A 17333-nucleotide genomic window follows, 5' to 3' on the forward strand; every position below is an offset into this window, starting at 1 on the left:
CTAAACGGTTGTCAAAATTTTCAGCGATATACAGATAAAACAATTCCTTATAAAACATGTGACGACTCTTTATGTAGTCCAGAAGAATACGAGTTGTGGCAGGACGAAGTCACACTGGTCCCAAACATACACACGCGGCATTGCGTGAGATGGTAATGGACCAACTCCGGCCTAAATCCAAAGATCTTCCAACAAGAACCTCACCCAGTCTAAACTTTACACGAACACGGCAGATTCAAGAAACAAATGTCGATTTATTAAATGCTCCTGCGGCACCGCGCAACGTAATAATAAGTAATAAGAATAAAGATTGTTTACACTTGATACAAGAAAATAGGGGGCGGTAACACTGAAATCTCGCGTTAGACATTCGCTTGGTGCTCTTTTCTGCACACAACGTCAACAAGTGAAAAGAAACGATTGAAGGTGTTTCCATAACTTGGAAAAAAAAGAAATCGCGGAAGATGAGAGACATTCATATCTTGATAGAGAAACGAAGTGCAGGAAAATCGACGAGTTTTCGGAACAAACATAGAAAACAAGTATGCTGATCAGTTTTTGTAAACCAAACTGTTAAGTTCAGATGTAACGAAAATACCGAAATTCAGGCACGTGACTATAGTTTTCATATGATTCGTCACGAATATTCACGCGGTGACCAAGACAGGCTCAAAAAAACTTGCAAGTGGTCATTTAATTAAAAGTACAGAACGGGTAAAGTGAAAGTATAATTATGAACGCTGGCACATTCGTTGTTGAGTGTGGAATCATGTAAAGTTTGCGAGAATTACGTCACATACATAAATTAGCAGGCGCGACTGAATTTTCTTAAAGTGATTGTCGACCGTGGTCTATGTACAATGAGGTAGTTGGCGCAAGCTTCGCGCAAATTTTAAATTAAGCTGAGCGGGAGGTTAAGCTGAGTTTCCATTGATATTGTTAGCACCTTGGATCAGGGGTTCCGTATTTAAATCGGTCATAAAACATTTTTCGTTCTATTGAAAGTGTGTCTTTAGTCAAGCATTGATTTAACACTGCAACTCTGACTTTTCCATGGTAGACCCTTTATTACTCGGTGTAGAATCCACATGTGTTTTCAACAGCGCAGGTGAGCTTTTCAAGTAGCTTTTTATACGATTCGTAAGGTGGGAGGTCGATCCGGTTAAAACTGGAATAAACAAATTAAAATGAGTAAAGTGACGAAATGGCATAAAAAATTCAACTACAGATATATATTTTTATATATAAATATATAGCATTGCGGGGTAAGATAGGACAATATTAGCACCTAAATCCAATATTTCATGATCGTGTTTTGAACAATCCACAACGTTGTATTTAGAGCCGCTAAACAGATTCGCTAGGCTATATAGTTATATATTTCTGTAACTATTTTTTGTTTGGTACTAAATGAAAAAAGAAAAGAGAACGAAAACATGTCCCATCTTACCCTGCCACACTAGATAATAAGGCAGACAAATTTGATTAATATATTATCGACTTACCAAGTATGGGCTTTCGGTAAGCAGTCGGTTTTATTGTCAACAAATTGAATGGTGAACAACCGTGGACCTTGTGTACCAGTTGAACCTTGTAACGCTTTAAAACCTTGTAGTGGAACCCGCGATGAACCAGTTACGAACTGCAGCACTCTGTGGAAACATAATTTCATTTTAAAAATAGGTATTCTTTGAGCGCAAGCGGTGCAGAATCTAATGGTGCTTAGTCTAAAGTGGACTTATATTCAGCAAACACATCTCTAATCAACATGCATCCAGATTGGGTAATGGTTAAACGTTTGCCTAATTGCAGTTCACGACCTACCCCGATATTATACCTCATCCATTTAAAATATAATAGAATGTAATGTACTCCATATACAACTAAATGTACTTAGGAGTTTTGTCGTGTATATGGTTAACCAACTAACACCAAACCAACCTTGCTCTTTTTTCTTCATCAAAACTCTCCACAGCTTGCCAAAACCATTTGACGATGTTTGAGTCTTGTGAGCAATGCTTCAGCTTAGTGTGTTTCTTCCAATCAATGAGGTCAATCTTCCCGAGTCCTCCGATGATCAGCTCCAGCTCCCGCTCATCAAAAGGACGCAAAAGATGTTGAGGAATAAGCTCGTAGAATCCCTGAAGAAAAATATGCTATGTGTAAATTATTTCTTAGTGGAATTCAAACGTTGTTATATAACTTATCAGTTAGCAGATTGCCTATTATTTAATTTGTGAGACATTTTAGAAAAATACAGAAATTGGGACAACGTCCATGGCTATATTTCAATAAAACTGTGTTAGACATAACTTTGTCCCTTCAGTTAGGCCTACAGTATAACGACGTCCAAAACATAAAAGAAAAAAGAGGAAAGTGACGTAATCGCACATACCTTTGAAAGAGATAAGAACTGAGCTTCGATGCCTCGGAGAAACCTCCAGTTCACATACAACTTGACGTATTCTCGTTTGTTTTGCTCGGTGACGGGTATGTTTACCCCGTTTGGTTTTAACTCGTGGGTTACGCGTTCACCGAATGAATCTTGGTCAACACAGAACGTGTGGTCGAGCACTCCGTTTATATCGTTTTGTAGAATCCACTTCATTGACTTGTACAATGCTGGATCGACCTGTACAACACATATGAGTTAGAATCTTGATTTAATGTAACTTTTTGGAATAGTTTAACAGGTAACAAGATTTGTAGGGTAACCGCGAATTTAAAATAAACAAACAATGCTGTACGGGTTATTTAATCATTCTAGAAAAGAATTTGCACGTATTTAACCCTTTGGTCGCTGGAGTCGGTAATTGACGACTGGCTACCACATATCAGTGGTGGAGTAAGTTAATAAGATTGTTACCTCTTCCATATCTTCCAGTGAGATAGGTTTTCCTAGCAGCTGCTTATAGAATAGCATGGTGAAGCCACCGTCTATGTAGTGGCCGTGGTAGACCGCCATGCCCAATATACGACCCACGAAATGGAAGTAGGAAAGGTGGTCAGGGTTGATATGGGAATCGGCGTTGATTTGAAGAGTGTAGATATCTTCGCGGGAATACTGTAATTAATATAGATATTATATACTGTTATTTAATATACTAATACAGTAAATGCGGGCAATGGTAAAACGCATGTATTGTTAGTTTATGGTGAAAGTAAATCTCTTTAGTTTGTGACATAACCCCCGAAATTTGGTGTACTCAAATAAAACAAAATATTAAAACTGTAAAATCACCTGAAATAAGCCGTAGTAGGGGTTAAGCATTTCATGGGATAGAATGTACAGCCACTCCCTTGCTAGTCCACCGTAATCTAAACCATCTTCACCGGTAAACTTAACCATAAGTCGTTTCTTTAGATCTTTAGGTTTCATTTTCATAATGAGGCTGTATATGTAAAGTGGCACTTGTTAGTACAAAATGTAGCGTTATGTGGATAAGTTAGCAAGTACACAAAATGCTATCTATCCAGCATGTCACATTGATGTTTAACAAGCTGTCACTATATGCGTTTTAGATGATATGTAACCACAGTTGAGAAAGTCTCTAAAATGATATTTGTTGACAAACATAGACGATAATGATCCTTCGTCAAGACGCCTTTGAGCCCTAGATAGTAAACCAGTTCGTTTTGATTAAAAGACAATTTACAAGGTCAAATCAATACTGTACAAACATCAATAGTCGTGGTGTGCCCTTCAAAATACGTAATTCATATGGACTCAATGTAAATGATCCCAGCACGATATTGTACCAAACGTTTTGCTCAGACAAATCATCATGTATTGTACAGTGTTTGTTTTATTTAAATTAGTCTAACGATGCATATTTTGCGTTGTAATTGAAAACGCCCATCCGTGCCGCCAGCTATGTTAGCGACAATACATAGGCTTGTCTAGACCTTAAACGGAATTTCTCAGCATGCAGTAATAGCACCACTTTACTACTCCCGTGGTCAAAATCCCGACACCTAGGATTGCAAGTACGTCACGAAATGAGACGATGGCAAATTTGTTTGGATTTTGTCTGGAGTGTCGCGGCACGATCAAATATATTGCTTAAATCTTACATGAAATTCCCACCCTTTTTTACATAAAAGCAGCCTTTAGAATTTTCTACCGCTTCTGTCCATAGACATTTCTACCCCTTTGTTTTACATTCCTAAAACAACCTTTAAAATTAACTATCTAACGTACTTTTACTTAACGTTTATAAAATGCTTACAGAGTTAAAGTATAAGGTTAGTATTACCTGTAGGACTGCTCAAACGCCTCCGAACGTTTGATTTCCAATCGACAATGTCCAGTCTGAGGTTGTTGGGATTGCAACTCCGTTCGAAGAACTTTAAGTTTATGAACTAAATCGCGTTTATAACGTGGCAGTTGAGGATCTTGGTCGCATTCTTCATTGGGTCCTATAATGAGAAGTTGATTATGTTTAGATGGGAATATATAATACTGTGGTATGGACTACCGTTGAGTACCGAAGACTCATATTTCATGATCGTGTTTTAACAGCACTCTTTTAAAGTAGGGGGCTACGGTTAAATTATTTTGTAAATATTGTTTGTTTGCTACAACATGGCACAAAAAGAGACTGAAAACATGTCCTATCTTTTCCCAATTTTTTAAACAGTAGGTTAGGGAAAGATGGGACACAATTTAACTTTATTTTCTCGTCCTATGTAATAGAATAGTAAACAAAGGACATTCGAAGAATTGCAAATTTAATCCTTACGACTCCCATACGCTTGTTAATTGTTAAAAACGCAATCAGGATATTTGGATAATATGTGCTAAAGGTGTGCCCGCTCCCCCCACCCTATTATATATAGCGTTTTCAGGTACGTTTTAAAACAGCGTTTCCATAAACTGAAATATGTTACTGCTACATTCTTCTCGACAACACGGTCTTAAAAGTTAAATACAGGAAACCTGAAGTGACAAGGATGTACATACCGTCCCTTCCTCTGTTGTGCATCTGTCCAATATAACGGCCAATACGAGGGTCGGTGAACTGGGTGGTCCGGCTCGAGTGGTCCACATAATATAGTCGACCTGTGGCGGTCGAGCGTAATTCCCAGCCCGATGGCAATGGACCTAAGTCTTCAGGGTTAATGTGGCTCAAGTTCCTGGGTATGCGCGGGTCGTGCCACGACGAAACCCCGGTCTGGGTATGAAGGAAATAGACTTGTCCCTGTTGGGTAGTCCGTTGCTCATAACCCTCAGGCAGGGGAGCAGAGGGCCCGTGTAACTGGTTACGGGTCATGTAGTTTTTGTGTCGCCGGAACCTCGTCGAGTCGGACTCGCCTGGTACTGATGGACTGGATGAGTTGCGTGGACCGGAGCTACCACTGCTGCTTGAGATTCGGGGTCTTTGGTGTTGGTCAGGCTCAGATATGATGAGAGCGCTGAGTGGACGACGAGGGCGAGTGCTGGGTTGGGTTGGTCGCTCCCACTGTGTCGTTCTGAGGATATGAAAACATACAAGTTACAATGCAATACAAAACAAGTATATAGTACTGTGGGGTAAGATAGAATATCTTTGGTACATAATATCCCGTATTTTCTGGTGATCTTTTAAACATTTAAAAATGCTCTTTTAGAGTCGTAAGGATATGGTGATATATGATATATTTGAATGTTCTTTGTTTCTACCAAATAAGACGAGACAATACAATGAAAACCATCTTACCCCAACCTACTATACACAGAAATATATTGTCTACAAGTGCATTTCTTTAATTCAAGGCAGAGGGGAAATATATTTCGAGCAAAGACAGTTTTAAATGTTAAGTTACAACATTGGCCTCCGGTTTCAACACAAAGGTTATCAAACCATATAATGGCATGACTTGAAGCATATACGGGTCGCTTTAAAATGTCATACCGTTGTTAGGTCGCATAGTCAGCAGGCGGCGGCTGTTCGACTGATGATGGAAGGCTCACCGCACATCCGCTCAGCGGTTGCATAACTTAATTAAGATATACTACATATACGTATTTCAGCACGGCGTATGTATGGTATATTTGTATACTGAGGTTATGAGCATATACCTTGTGTAATGGTCGATGTATTGAAGTCGTCCATTGGTCATCCTTGCCTCCCAGCCTTCCGGAAGGTCATTTTCCTGGGCAGGGATCAGGGACCTGGCGTCTATGACTGGGTTGGAGGGCGAACGGTCGTCCAAATCACGACTTTCGATGCTGACTACTATCTGACCTGGTAAAGTTGGAAGGAAGTTAAATTCGTGCAGACAGTAGCTCTGATCATTTTGTCGGTTCAAGGAATGTTCGTGCATGCCCGCGACTAAGCGGTTATGTAAATTAGCAATTACTTGGGCATGAAGAGTCTAGGCGTGATTAAGAACGTCTGATCTGTTAATGCCATGAATATAAATCGACAAGCAAATGCCTGCGCTAAAATCGTCGTCTGGAAATAATTCGTCTTGAAGTTTCATAGCGCTTGACTTGACACGCATATTTTTCATGTTAGTGTAATATTTCTGGACGACGAACAAGGCAGCCGCCTCGTCACAGACATCTAACGTGTTTCATTATTAATATGAATATTAAGCGTGTCTAATCGTGCCATACCGACCTCTCACGGGTTCCTGGTCGTACTTGGTTTGCTTGCAGAGGTCGAGACGCTGATATCCTGTGTCTTTCAGTCGGTTTATGGCGTTCGACATGATGCGTATGCATCCGAGGAAACCAGCCCCGTGTTTCTTATGCACCTTTCTGTGGTTCCATACAGATATCGTGATACTGTCTGACTTCCCAACGTACCTGGTAATACAGAAACCAATGCTAATGTAGTATGTATAAATAAAATGTGGTTTTACGGGTAATAAAAGATACGACATACGAAATAGCGAAAAAGTGAAACTTATTATGTTTGCACCGGATTTGAAAATGCTACCTGTCCTATGCAACTTTTGAAGTGTAACGCCGTGTGTAATATATAGGTTTGATCGTTAATGTATAATTGGAGGAGACACCGTATCTTAACACACTTTACTCAATACAGATTATCCACTAAGCTTTAAGTATTTACCACAGAAATTTATTTCAAATCCGGAGATAATGGGCTTATAAATAAATTTGCGTTGTAATATAAATAGAAGTAAATTGTGTGGAGACGTAACTGTAGTATTTGACCGACACTCAAAGGCATCAGAGCATAAAATATATGAGAATGTAACTAATATTGGTATTCCTAAGTCGTGGGTGGAATCGATGGACCGTAAATCCAGTTATTATATTTAGTTGTGGCACTTTAATTTTCGGATGTATATATTTAAATCAGTGTAGTATTGTGGGGTAAGATGGGAGACCGTTAACGCCTACATCCCATATTTCCTAAGTGTTTTTAAAAATTAACGACACACTTTTGAAGTCGCGGGGATGTGATTATATAATTTTTAACGAAAAATGTCCCATCTTACCCCACCCAACTATAAATAAGTTTATGTGGCTTAAAAGTTATTCTGATATACGTACAGATCGTAGTGTTGATTCCATTTCGGGTCCAAAGTAGCTTTGCAAGTTCCGGTGGCGTGACATTGACCTGACCCGTCTACTAATATTTTAGCGAAGGGGTCTGGAAGACCTATAAATAATATTGTTGGTCAAGTTTGGGTTGATATATTAGCCATTTTTCAATTTTTTGAAATTGTACTTACGAAAAAAATCCCGCTTGCATATGTTCTTTGCGCAGAAAACTGAAATAAAATACGAATGTTATTATGTAAGACAACAGTCTGTGTACCTTACAAAAGGTTTTGATATATTCGATTTTGATACCGAAAAGGTATTTCGCCTGGGAATTCTTAATGAGCTTTGAATGACCGAAACTAGGAGATATTTTGCGGGTTTCGAAACTCGGAATTCACGTGCGTGAAATGCGTGATTCACCGTCTAACTATTGCGGCAAAGTACTTTGTATACAAAGTTTTGGTGTGACTGGGATAAGATTTCGTTTGTTTTGAATAGAACCGGCAGCGATGCGGGAGTTTTGGGAGATATGTATCGAAATTATGTACTTGTACTACGTAATCTTGAAAATCCACGATTATTTAAACATGGGGTCTCAACGTGACTGGTAGAACGACTTGTGTTTTTTTGGAATTTTAAACATAGTAAAATGGTGAATGTTTTCATTTTTTATCTTTCCATTTGACAATAAATCGAGAATATATACAGAATTATATATGGTGGGTAAAATGGTACATGTTTGTATTCTCCTCTATTTTCCAGTATTTAGTAGTATACCAGGAATATTTATACAGAATTATATAATCGTATTGTTGTCACGACTTTATTAGTTTTATATTTGCTAAATTTAGAAAATATGGGATAATATGTGCTAACGGTATCCAGTTCACCCCACAGTAATATACACAAACAGAAGTGTTTCTCGGTAATTCTAGTTCAAATCCACTGCAAGTTGTTTACTAAAAGAAATCCAAGTACGAAGGTCAAAGAAACTGGAAATACCAGAATTTCATGGGTCAAGTAATAAGTAGAGACAAACAGAACCCTGGCCCTGGGTTGCTGGGAAGTTTAAGAGGGAGGTATGCGCCAAACAACGCACACAGACTGTTGACGTCAGAAATTAACCTGACGCGACAACTCACACACACACATCCTCGAATTCAAGTAAGCTACTTCGTTTGACGTCTTTANGACTGCGGGTGTTAGCAACTATGGGTGATTTACGGTAAGCGAAAATCAAACAGCAGCGTCTGTGCGGAAATAATGATTTGATTAATTCGTGGCGCAAATATTTGGGTGCGGTGGGTATGCCTCGGGTTGACACCAGGCCGTCGAGACCTGGCCGACTGAGGAATTGAATGTAGGCTGCACACCTGTTGGAATTGATGAAAGCGAATTCGGGCCGGTTTCCTCTCGGCGACACCGGTCGCGTCTTAGGCAAGTGACAATTATATTGGTCGGTGGGTTCTGATGATACATTGTTGCAGAGACCGTTGCACTGAGGTCGCTCGTATAAACGCCCGGGCGCTTTATAAGGTGATAACGGGGGGGTGCGTAAACAAGAACGAATTGCCAGGTGAGAAAATGCGTAGAGTGATGGAATGGAAGCTGCATTAGCCTGCAGCAGAAGCGAGCGATCGCACATTATCTCGACCAAAATCGATTTTCGCCTGTCAGTTACTGGGTCGGGGTGGTGGAGTCTCAATTCTTCATCGCAAGCAATTCAGTAATGTATTGCAGAGATGGATTTCCGCGCCTCAAAATTTCCTTGGGCCCTTTGTTTATAAATACCGGGGACGCCTGTGAGGGCCTTGGCAGGAAACCAAGAGACGAAACTTCTAGAAACAACAAACGACAAGAAAGCTTACACCATAGGCATAGTCTATGATAAACAAGGTCGACCACAACGACGCAGATTTTTGTTTTTAAAACCAACAAGTAAAAGCATTGACTTTTGTGCAGCGAACGTGTCAAATTGATGGTGGTAACTTGATAGGGGTCTTGAAAACACGGCTGTTTGAGATAAACTCATTATTCAAGCCAAATCAATGAGAACGGGAAACGAAACGACAGAATCCACAAAACATAAACAATAAACATCCCAATTTAAAAGACGTGTGTTGTCCTAATGAAGTCGTGGTAGAATCGGAGCGCGTTGTCTGAGAGCTTTCCCACAACACTTTAGAGCCGAAAGTTAATTGCTGGGAGCGAGTTTGTGCCGATGGAACAGCTATTAAACCTTGAGAAACTTCATCAAAATAAACCACCAGACACAAGTGACAATTGATTGGAATTACAGGCTGTGTCGCAATCGTTATGAGAAGGCGGGAATTATGAAATTGTTAAAACTTAAAAACGTTAAAAATACGATCAGGAGATCCGATTGGTTGCTGTCTTTAGAATCGCAAATCTCCGTTAAATTATATGGGAGATACGTGGCTGTATAATGCATTCCTCGGACGCACACTAAAAGCACTTTAGACGGTTTCGTTCAACAATAACAATGCAACGGATGCGTGCCGTAGGGATTGTGTTAAAAGCAAGTACCTCTCTTATCTCGTCGAATAGATGCGATCAGGGGCGGATACAAAATCTATGTCATCTACTCTCACCTTTGATTCGGACTTTCTGTACTTTAAACATGTTGACACCCATCGCGTATTGAAGTCCAAAGAAGTTGAGTTTTGATTAACAGGTTGATGAATGGACTTTACTTTATTGGCTTAATGTCACAATAACTCCATGTTTAGTTGAAATTTTCAGGCTAATTGAAAATAGACCCTACTTGAATTTCCTTGACAGAAGAAGGAAATGATAAACCTGTTTTTAAATTTAAATCTGATTCCAAAAGCGCCGTTTTTTGTTTTAAAAATAAACGAAAGGGTCTAGTTCGTTAAGTTTCTGATAATGCGTTCTCTGTGTTGTTGTAAGTAACTTATATTCCCCTCTTTTGGCAGTGGGGGTAATTTATTTTCTATCTCCGGTGCTTCGACACCCAAACCACGTAATGCAATTTACGATCACCGACTATATATAAAGTGCTTTTGGGTCGCTTTAAAAGCAACTACAGACAGACGGCGGACGCAGCTCAATTAAAATTGACTCTCGAAGCCAACCGCTCCCAATTATGTAACATTCTTACACGACACTGACGCCTGTGTGGAGACTGAGGTATAGGCAGCTTGACAGACTACACTACAAAGGCAATATTACAGTCACCAAGCTGTGTCCTGTTACAACAATATGACATAATCGCACGCTCAATTCGACCATTAAAGTGTTGGCAAGTCAAAGTTTTTCGGCTTTTCTTGAATCGAACAATACGCTCACTGTAAGCTTGCCATATAGAAATTAGAAATCCGGTCTAGGAAGGCTGACGCTTTTAAATCGTTGGTATTTCCAACGGGTCCCGTCTGACGGGGGAAAATAGGCTATACAAGGATATGGATTCAGACCGTTCGTCTCAAATCACACATCTGATTGACTGCCATAACTTGCTAGAGTCGCTCGCTGCTTCCGAGATTTGGCAGACTTTGGCCTCGGGCGAAATTAAAAGTAGGTACGCCACGCTGCATTCTAGGTCGACATGAAACATGACGTAATCGTCTTGATCTGCTGATTCTGTAAAGTACACAGCTCTTACAAAAACAGAATTTTACTACTACTGTCTGCCTTCTCCCTCTCACAGCGGCGACCAACCGGCAGATTACGCGAAACCACTCGGCGTAGAAACAAGTGAGCTATGACCAGGTGCTGCCTCGAGTATCACCACGAACCCGCACTGCACTTGACCCACTCGTCGCGCAATTAAACTTCCCGTCGCTATTCAGTGTGGCTCAACCCACTTTAGCCCAGACGACTGTAAATACCTTTCTTTTAAAGAGGAAATTCGATGAGTCGACTCATGATTACAGTCACAATTCTGTCGTGAACGGCTGCGGTAAACCGACTTTCATCACGCAATATTCATTTACGTCACTTATGATTGCTAACCAAGCAGACGCGCATTAGCTTCAAGAACATTTTTCTACCAAAAATACAACGGGCCTAAATGAATAGTCAATATTGAGACTATAAAGTACGTAAACAGAGATAAATTACCATTCAGAACTAATGGATCTCGGGTAAACCACAGTTCAACAAACAGGTGCCTTGTCATTAACACAGAATTCTTTTCTACGAATAGTTTAGCGGGCGAGCAGGGCAAATATCGTAAAGATTTTCTTGAAATTAATACTTAATTAACATTACACTGTAATCATTAGTAAAAGTAAAGTTAGGCTTTATAACATTTATCAGGAATAAGATTTAAAAAAAAAACGCTCTATAAGCAATTATACGATAGGCAGTCCATGATGCTTTATTTGCATTTTTTGTCAGTTGACCAGTCATATAAACCTGCTTGTTGTTCAGGGGGTGACACGTTCGACTTATTGAGGTAAAAAGTTTGCACAGATGAGCAAAAGGTCTAAACTACAAGAGTCATTAGACGAGCGCGACATGTGTTACAAGACTTAATAAATCGTTTTTGTGTCGCTTAGTCACGACCAGCAGTCAGTCTGGTAGACGCGGGGGCCAGAGACGGCCGGGTTGCGAAATTTGTTTGACTCACATTTAATGTCTGAGCTGAATCAAAAAGAAATTCCAAATCTAAACGGTTATCGCGCATACTCCACACATAACACGATAAGGGGGCGGAAATTAGAGATTCATTCTTATCTTATTAAACATAAAAGAATGGCAAGATTCAGTTCGCTGCCGCCAAACGGAGTTGACTATACCAAAGCGGATATTACACGTCCTGGCCTCTTCCACTGATCCGCGACCACGGAAATGTTTGGCAAGGTTTAACTACAAGCGAGTCTGGATATAGTCCGCTCCAGGGCAGTGATCAGTCAAAAAACGCGCTCTGTCAGGAATAAAACCAAACTTGGGGATTTCAGGTCCATTACATACGGATTTCATGACGCTTTAAGGTAAACATTTACAGATTAATCCACGAAAATTGCGCCTGTTTTACACACGCTTTTCTAATTGAGTTAACGCAACCGAAAATAATCGCATGGGAGAAAATATGCACACACACACACCCTTATTCGAATAAATATTATACAGTCTGTGGGGAAGCACGGGGCACCTTTATCACATATTACCCAAATATGCTGATGATGTTTTAAACAATTAACAACGGTCTATGGGAGTCATGGGGATACAGTTTAATAATTCTTTGAATGCTCCTTGTTTACTACCAAATGGGAACAGAAAATAAAATTAAAAGCTGTTCTATCTTCCCCCACCCAACTATAATTGAAAGCTAATGTGTTATCTTCGTTATCACAAACAAGCATCGTTGTACAATAAATCACAGGTAGACTACTAGATTTAATTTTGTTTTCAAAATCATATGATTATAACTGCACACAGAAAGCATAGCCTAACGAGTATGAACTGACATCTATCACTTTCAAAATGTTTGTTTTGTTCAACCACGTTTACTGTTGAGTAGGGGCGGGGTGTTTATTCCGCAGTTGGCATGTCACCTTGAGATAACAACCTCTTGTTGGGAAGCGCTGGCATTAACTACGACGTTGAAAGCGGGCGGCGGTAATCTATAATATTTAGACGCCCGATAGTGGCTTTTAAACACGTCACTCGGCTCCTTTGTCCAATCAGCGGGCCAGATATAATTGTTAGCGTGAGCCACACTGCGTAGTGGTCTGCGGAAAACTGCTTGAACTCGCACGTACCACTCCAACTAAATTGCATTGCGTGAATAACTGGCGAATAAGATTAGCTCGTCTGGCTTAAGGGCCGATGAAACGGATTTAGGAAACCAAACACCAGAGCTGAATATGTGATAAGGTGGGCTTGCAGCTGGTGAACCGATATTAACATTCCCATAGCAACAGCCAAAATGCCTCACTGGACTCTTTCTCCGACGGTTTGTCTACTAGTTTACCATCTGGCCTTCAAGTGAAGGATGCTATACACCCGTCTTTGGACCTGGATAGCGTTACAACCGCCTGCTCGTCTTCACTGCGCTATATGCTATCAAGCTCTCATTCAGCTACCACTGCCACCCAGTAAGACTGCGCTAGATAAGACATAAATTCGTTTAAATTCTCGAACTTCCGCGACTGGATTAAGGAAAGCTGTAAACAAGAGAGGGTTCTTCGAAACGCGGCGCGAGCTTGCCTTGTCCAGACTAAACTGACATTGACGGGAGAGATTCCACGCGAGCCAGCAGTCGCCTTTACTTCACTCATCGTGGCGGGAGACGAGCGGAAACTGCGACGCGCGAACACCGACTGTCGCGAACACGAATCGATTAACCTTAAGTCGGGTGGGTCGCATCAAAGGCACCCATGTTCCGATCGTGATTTGTTAATTAACCGCCAAGCTATGGAAGGTAATTACATCCGATGTATGTCAATGTTCGCTTTCGTTCAGTCAGCTTTAACGAACTTTCGATACGGTGGTATTTTTTATTGAAAATCGCCAATTTTGTCTAGGCCTGGTATAGTGGCACTATTATTTTGAGCAGCACGAAAACTCTCTAAGCTACTTATTATCTCAAGATTAACTTATCAAGCAGGACATCTTGTTAGAAGAGAATGCAAACGCCTGACGAATGACGCATCCACCGCATATTTCATGGTGTTAAAGTTACGGGTGAATGACTGTGTACAATTACCATGTCAGCAGTGGGAGTGGGAGAATTTGTGCACTTGTATAGATAGGGAGAATGTTGAATTGTTCCAAGTAATAACATGTAATTCCCGCCGTCGCCGCCTGAAATGTAATATTTATCACTTTGGCAGCACGGTGCGGTTGGTCATGATGAGACGATGTACACAATGGACCGAGCAGGGGCGAGCCAGCGCCAGTCAAGTGTGTCTGCCGATCGGGCCTAGACACAGGAAACACACCGCATAGGAAATCGAGCGGTGGTCGGGAGCGTTATCATAGGGCGACCGACTAAAACGGCCAGGTTGCCGACTTGCTGTATTGACACAGATCGGCAAGTCGGAATGTTGTACTCACAGCGGTTAGAGACGCACTGCGAGGAAAGGCAGCCCCATAACACAGACCTGACACGAATCCGTGTTTATAATGGTGCTTTCATCAGTGACCACAGCTTGTTTACTTAACTAACATCCTGCGTTCAGAGTCACTTTTACGCTCGAGGAAAGTAAAATGTCGACGATGGATTCTTTTATCTGACGCACCGGTACGAGTGAGTAACGGAAGCGCTAGTTAAACAGAAACAAAGCAATGCGGTGAGGGCTTTCACTTACAAATGGTCGCCCGTTTAGACGACAGGACAAATGAAGATAAAGAGAATTCTCACACACACTGAATGGCGAGAGCGCCAGCTGGCAGCCATTATTATCGTGAATAGAAAGAAAAGAAGGTGGCTGGATTGGAAACTTTAGCCAGGTATAAGGATGAATGAAGTGACAACGTGTAACTTACACTGCAAACCCTTATAAACAATTCACACATTTCCGCAAAATTCCATTCCCACGAAGTGAAATATATGGGCAGGAGACAAATATATTTCAGAACTTATTTAAATTGATGAATACGCCTGCATTCATAAACTAACACAGATTTTCAAGTGTTTTATAACTGGTTTATTAGGCCTGCAATGTTTAATGTTTGTACATACATCACATACCTTCATAAATGAAGATTTCTATATGCTTAAGCTTCTCTTAAACACATAACATACCAAAATCACTATTCTCAATACTTAATACATTAATACATAAAACAAATATGCTGGTGTTAATGCATTACCATGCAGCATCTTTGCAAAGATGTAAAGTTGTTTTGAAGAGATAATTTATAACAAGACTGTGATTGACATTGTAAAGATTAATAAAACACCAAACACTTCCTGTGTTTATCAATTTATCAGTGCTGACTATTGGAGTGTTTGAAAATACAGACTTTTCTACATTTATAGAAGTGAATCTCATTAAGATGGCATACATCAATACATGCATAGTTGTCACATTCATTGGTTATTAAAAATGTTTTAACCTGATTATTTTTTTTCGAAACCAAAAGTAATAAGATTTTTGGCATTTGTTCTGCAACTGTGAAACAAGGCAGCCATTAAAGATTTCCCAAAACTTTTTCTGATTTTACAATCTCATTAAAAAGACTGACCTAAACGCAAAATCAGCAGTTGGCATCAAACACATACATTGCACCACAAACTATTGCTGAAGTATAATTGGATGAAATATATCTTACCAAGCAATTAAAGCTTTGAATAAGCATTTCAAAACATGTTGATTGAATTTTGCATTGAAACCTTATTGATTTGTTAATTAGAATATATTTAATGTGTTTTTTTAAAACAAAAACAGTGCCTTTACTGTATCCAGGTATTAAGAAGGGATACTCAATTACATCATTATTTTTGTGCCTTCATAACCCATTTTCATTAAACAATTGTGTTGAAAAAATTTTAAGAGGTGGTAACAATTTAAGAAACATCTATAAAGAAATGTTTAATGTTCATAATCATAATATATAGAAAGCTGCATATTATACCAATACTTGGATTGGCATGGAGCACAATCAATATAATGATTTGTTCCTTACACAATCTATACAAAACATTCAGTCCTTAAAAATAATAAATATTTCTCTGTTGTCAGCAACCAAAACAATGGAGTGAGAATGAACAAAGACCAAGAATGTTTTAAAATAAATATTCAATATTTAGGTTTATTATCAACTTTGACTCCTTTTTGTTTATTATATTTTATATCCTCCCTCAAATTTAATAAAGATATTTATAAATCTTTGTCTTTAACACTTCTGGCTCTAAATTTTTTTATGAGCTCAACCAAATAAAACATTTTGTTCTTGTATCGGTATGTCGGCTTATCTGCTACACTTATATTCGAACTTCTGTACTTTGATACATGGATAATGCAATACAACAGAAAATGCAAGCATTGCAATAACAGACTGAGCTAATGCTATAATACTCCGCTTAAATCAATTCATGAATTGCATGTGTGCAATGTTATTATGCTATGGATAAGGTAATCCAAGAAATGTATCTGAACACTACCATCTTAAAGATACTTGCAAAAACTCCAGCGGAGTACCATTTACCGCTAGAACTGATCTATATTGATACTTATATAGCAGGGCAGCAGACTAATGCGATGTGTGTGTTGACCATGCTCAAATAATTGGTTATGCCAGTAAATGCACTTTTAAAACCATCTAATTCGAAACATTTTCTTTTCATACGTTTCCGTTATACTTTTGTCTATAGTCATGAAACAGAGTCGAAAATTTATTTCACCTGTAAGCCTTAGCTTCATGGTTCCATTTCTTCGAGTTGAACCAGATGCAGATGACATGATTAATTCTTCTGCATCCACTTTCAAAACAATTTACACTTAGTCAGATACAACTGACCACAAAGATAAAAGACAGCAACGTACAAGTTACACCTTGATTAACTGCCTAATACTCTGTTTGTTATAAATTAAATATAAACTGTTCAAAAGTAAGAACATATATTTTCAACAATTACAGCACATCTATAGTTGTTAATGTTATTATTTTGTTAGGAAACTAACATACAGAAGTAAGTGGACCACAGATAGCCAAATAAAGTTCTTTTAAAAATAACAATTGTGGTAATAACTTGATTGAATACAGTTAAAAATCTGTTATCTTGGCATCCATAGATGTTAAACTAAGGAGAAAACCAAAACCATTAAGGGAATATATATAAAGCTGAAAGCTACCACAATCCTTCAGATAGCGTCTTACAATTACGTCACAGAACTAA

General features: G+C 39.3%; 1 protein-coding gene across 2 annotated transcripts; it reads right to left on the reverse strand.

The window, feature by feature from the left end:
• Positions 1 to 234: 234 nt before the first annotated feature.
• On the reverse strand, positions 235 to 17028 carry LOC100175038 (E3 ubiquitin-protein ligase SMURF2). Of its 2 annotated transcripts, none has more exons than XM_002127351.5 (13): positions 16839 to 17028; positions 7690 to 7728; positions 7508 to 7616; positions 6606 to 6793; positions 6062 to 6227; positions 4964 to 5472; positions 4257 to 4419; positions 3242 to 3392; positions 2867 to 3064; positions 2396 to 2632; positions 1942 to 2141; positions 1506 to 1652; positions 235 to 1168 (listed from the first exon to the last, which is right to left on the reverse strand). In XM_002127351.5, exons 1-13 carry the CDS (start codon positions 16894 to 16896, stop codon positions 1069 to 1071), a joined length of 2265 nt encoding a protein of 754 aa, XP_002127387.2. In that variant the 5' UTR covers positions 16897 to 17028; the 3' UTR covers positions 235 to 1068. The 2 variants fall into 2 exon arrangements, with proteins under 2 accessions (XP_002127387.2, XP_018667194.1); XM_018811649.2 differs by lacking the exon at positions 16839 to 17028 and adding an exon at positions 10114 to 10353.
• Between the last annotated feature and the right edge of the window lie 305 nt (positions 17029 to 17333).

Source organism: Ciona intestinalis, chromosome 4 (genome assembly GCF_000224145.3).
Source record: "Ciona intestinalis chromosome 4, KH, whole genome shotgun sequence".
In the NCBI taxonomy this organism is placed as follows: domain Eukaryota; kingdom Metazoa; phylum Chordata; class Ascidiacea; order Phlebobranchia; family Cionidae; genus Ciona; species Ciona intestinalis.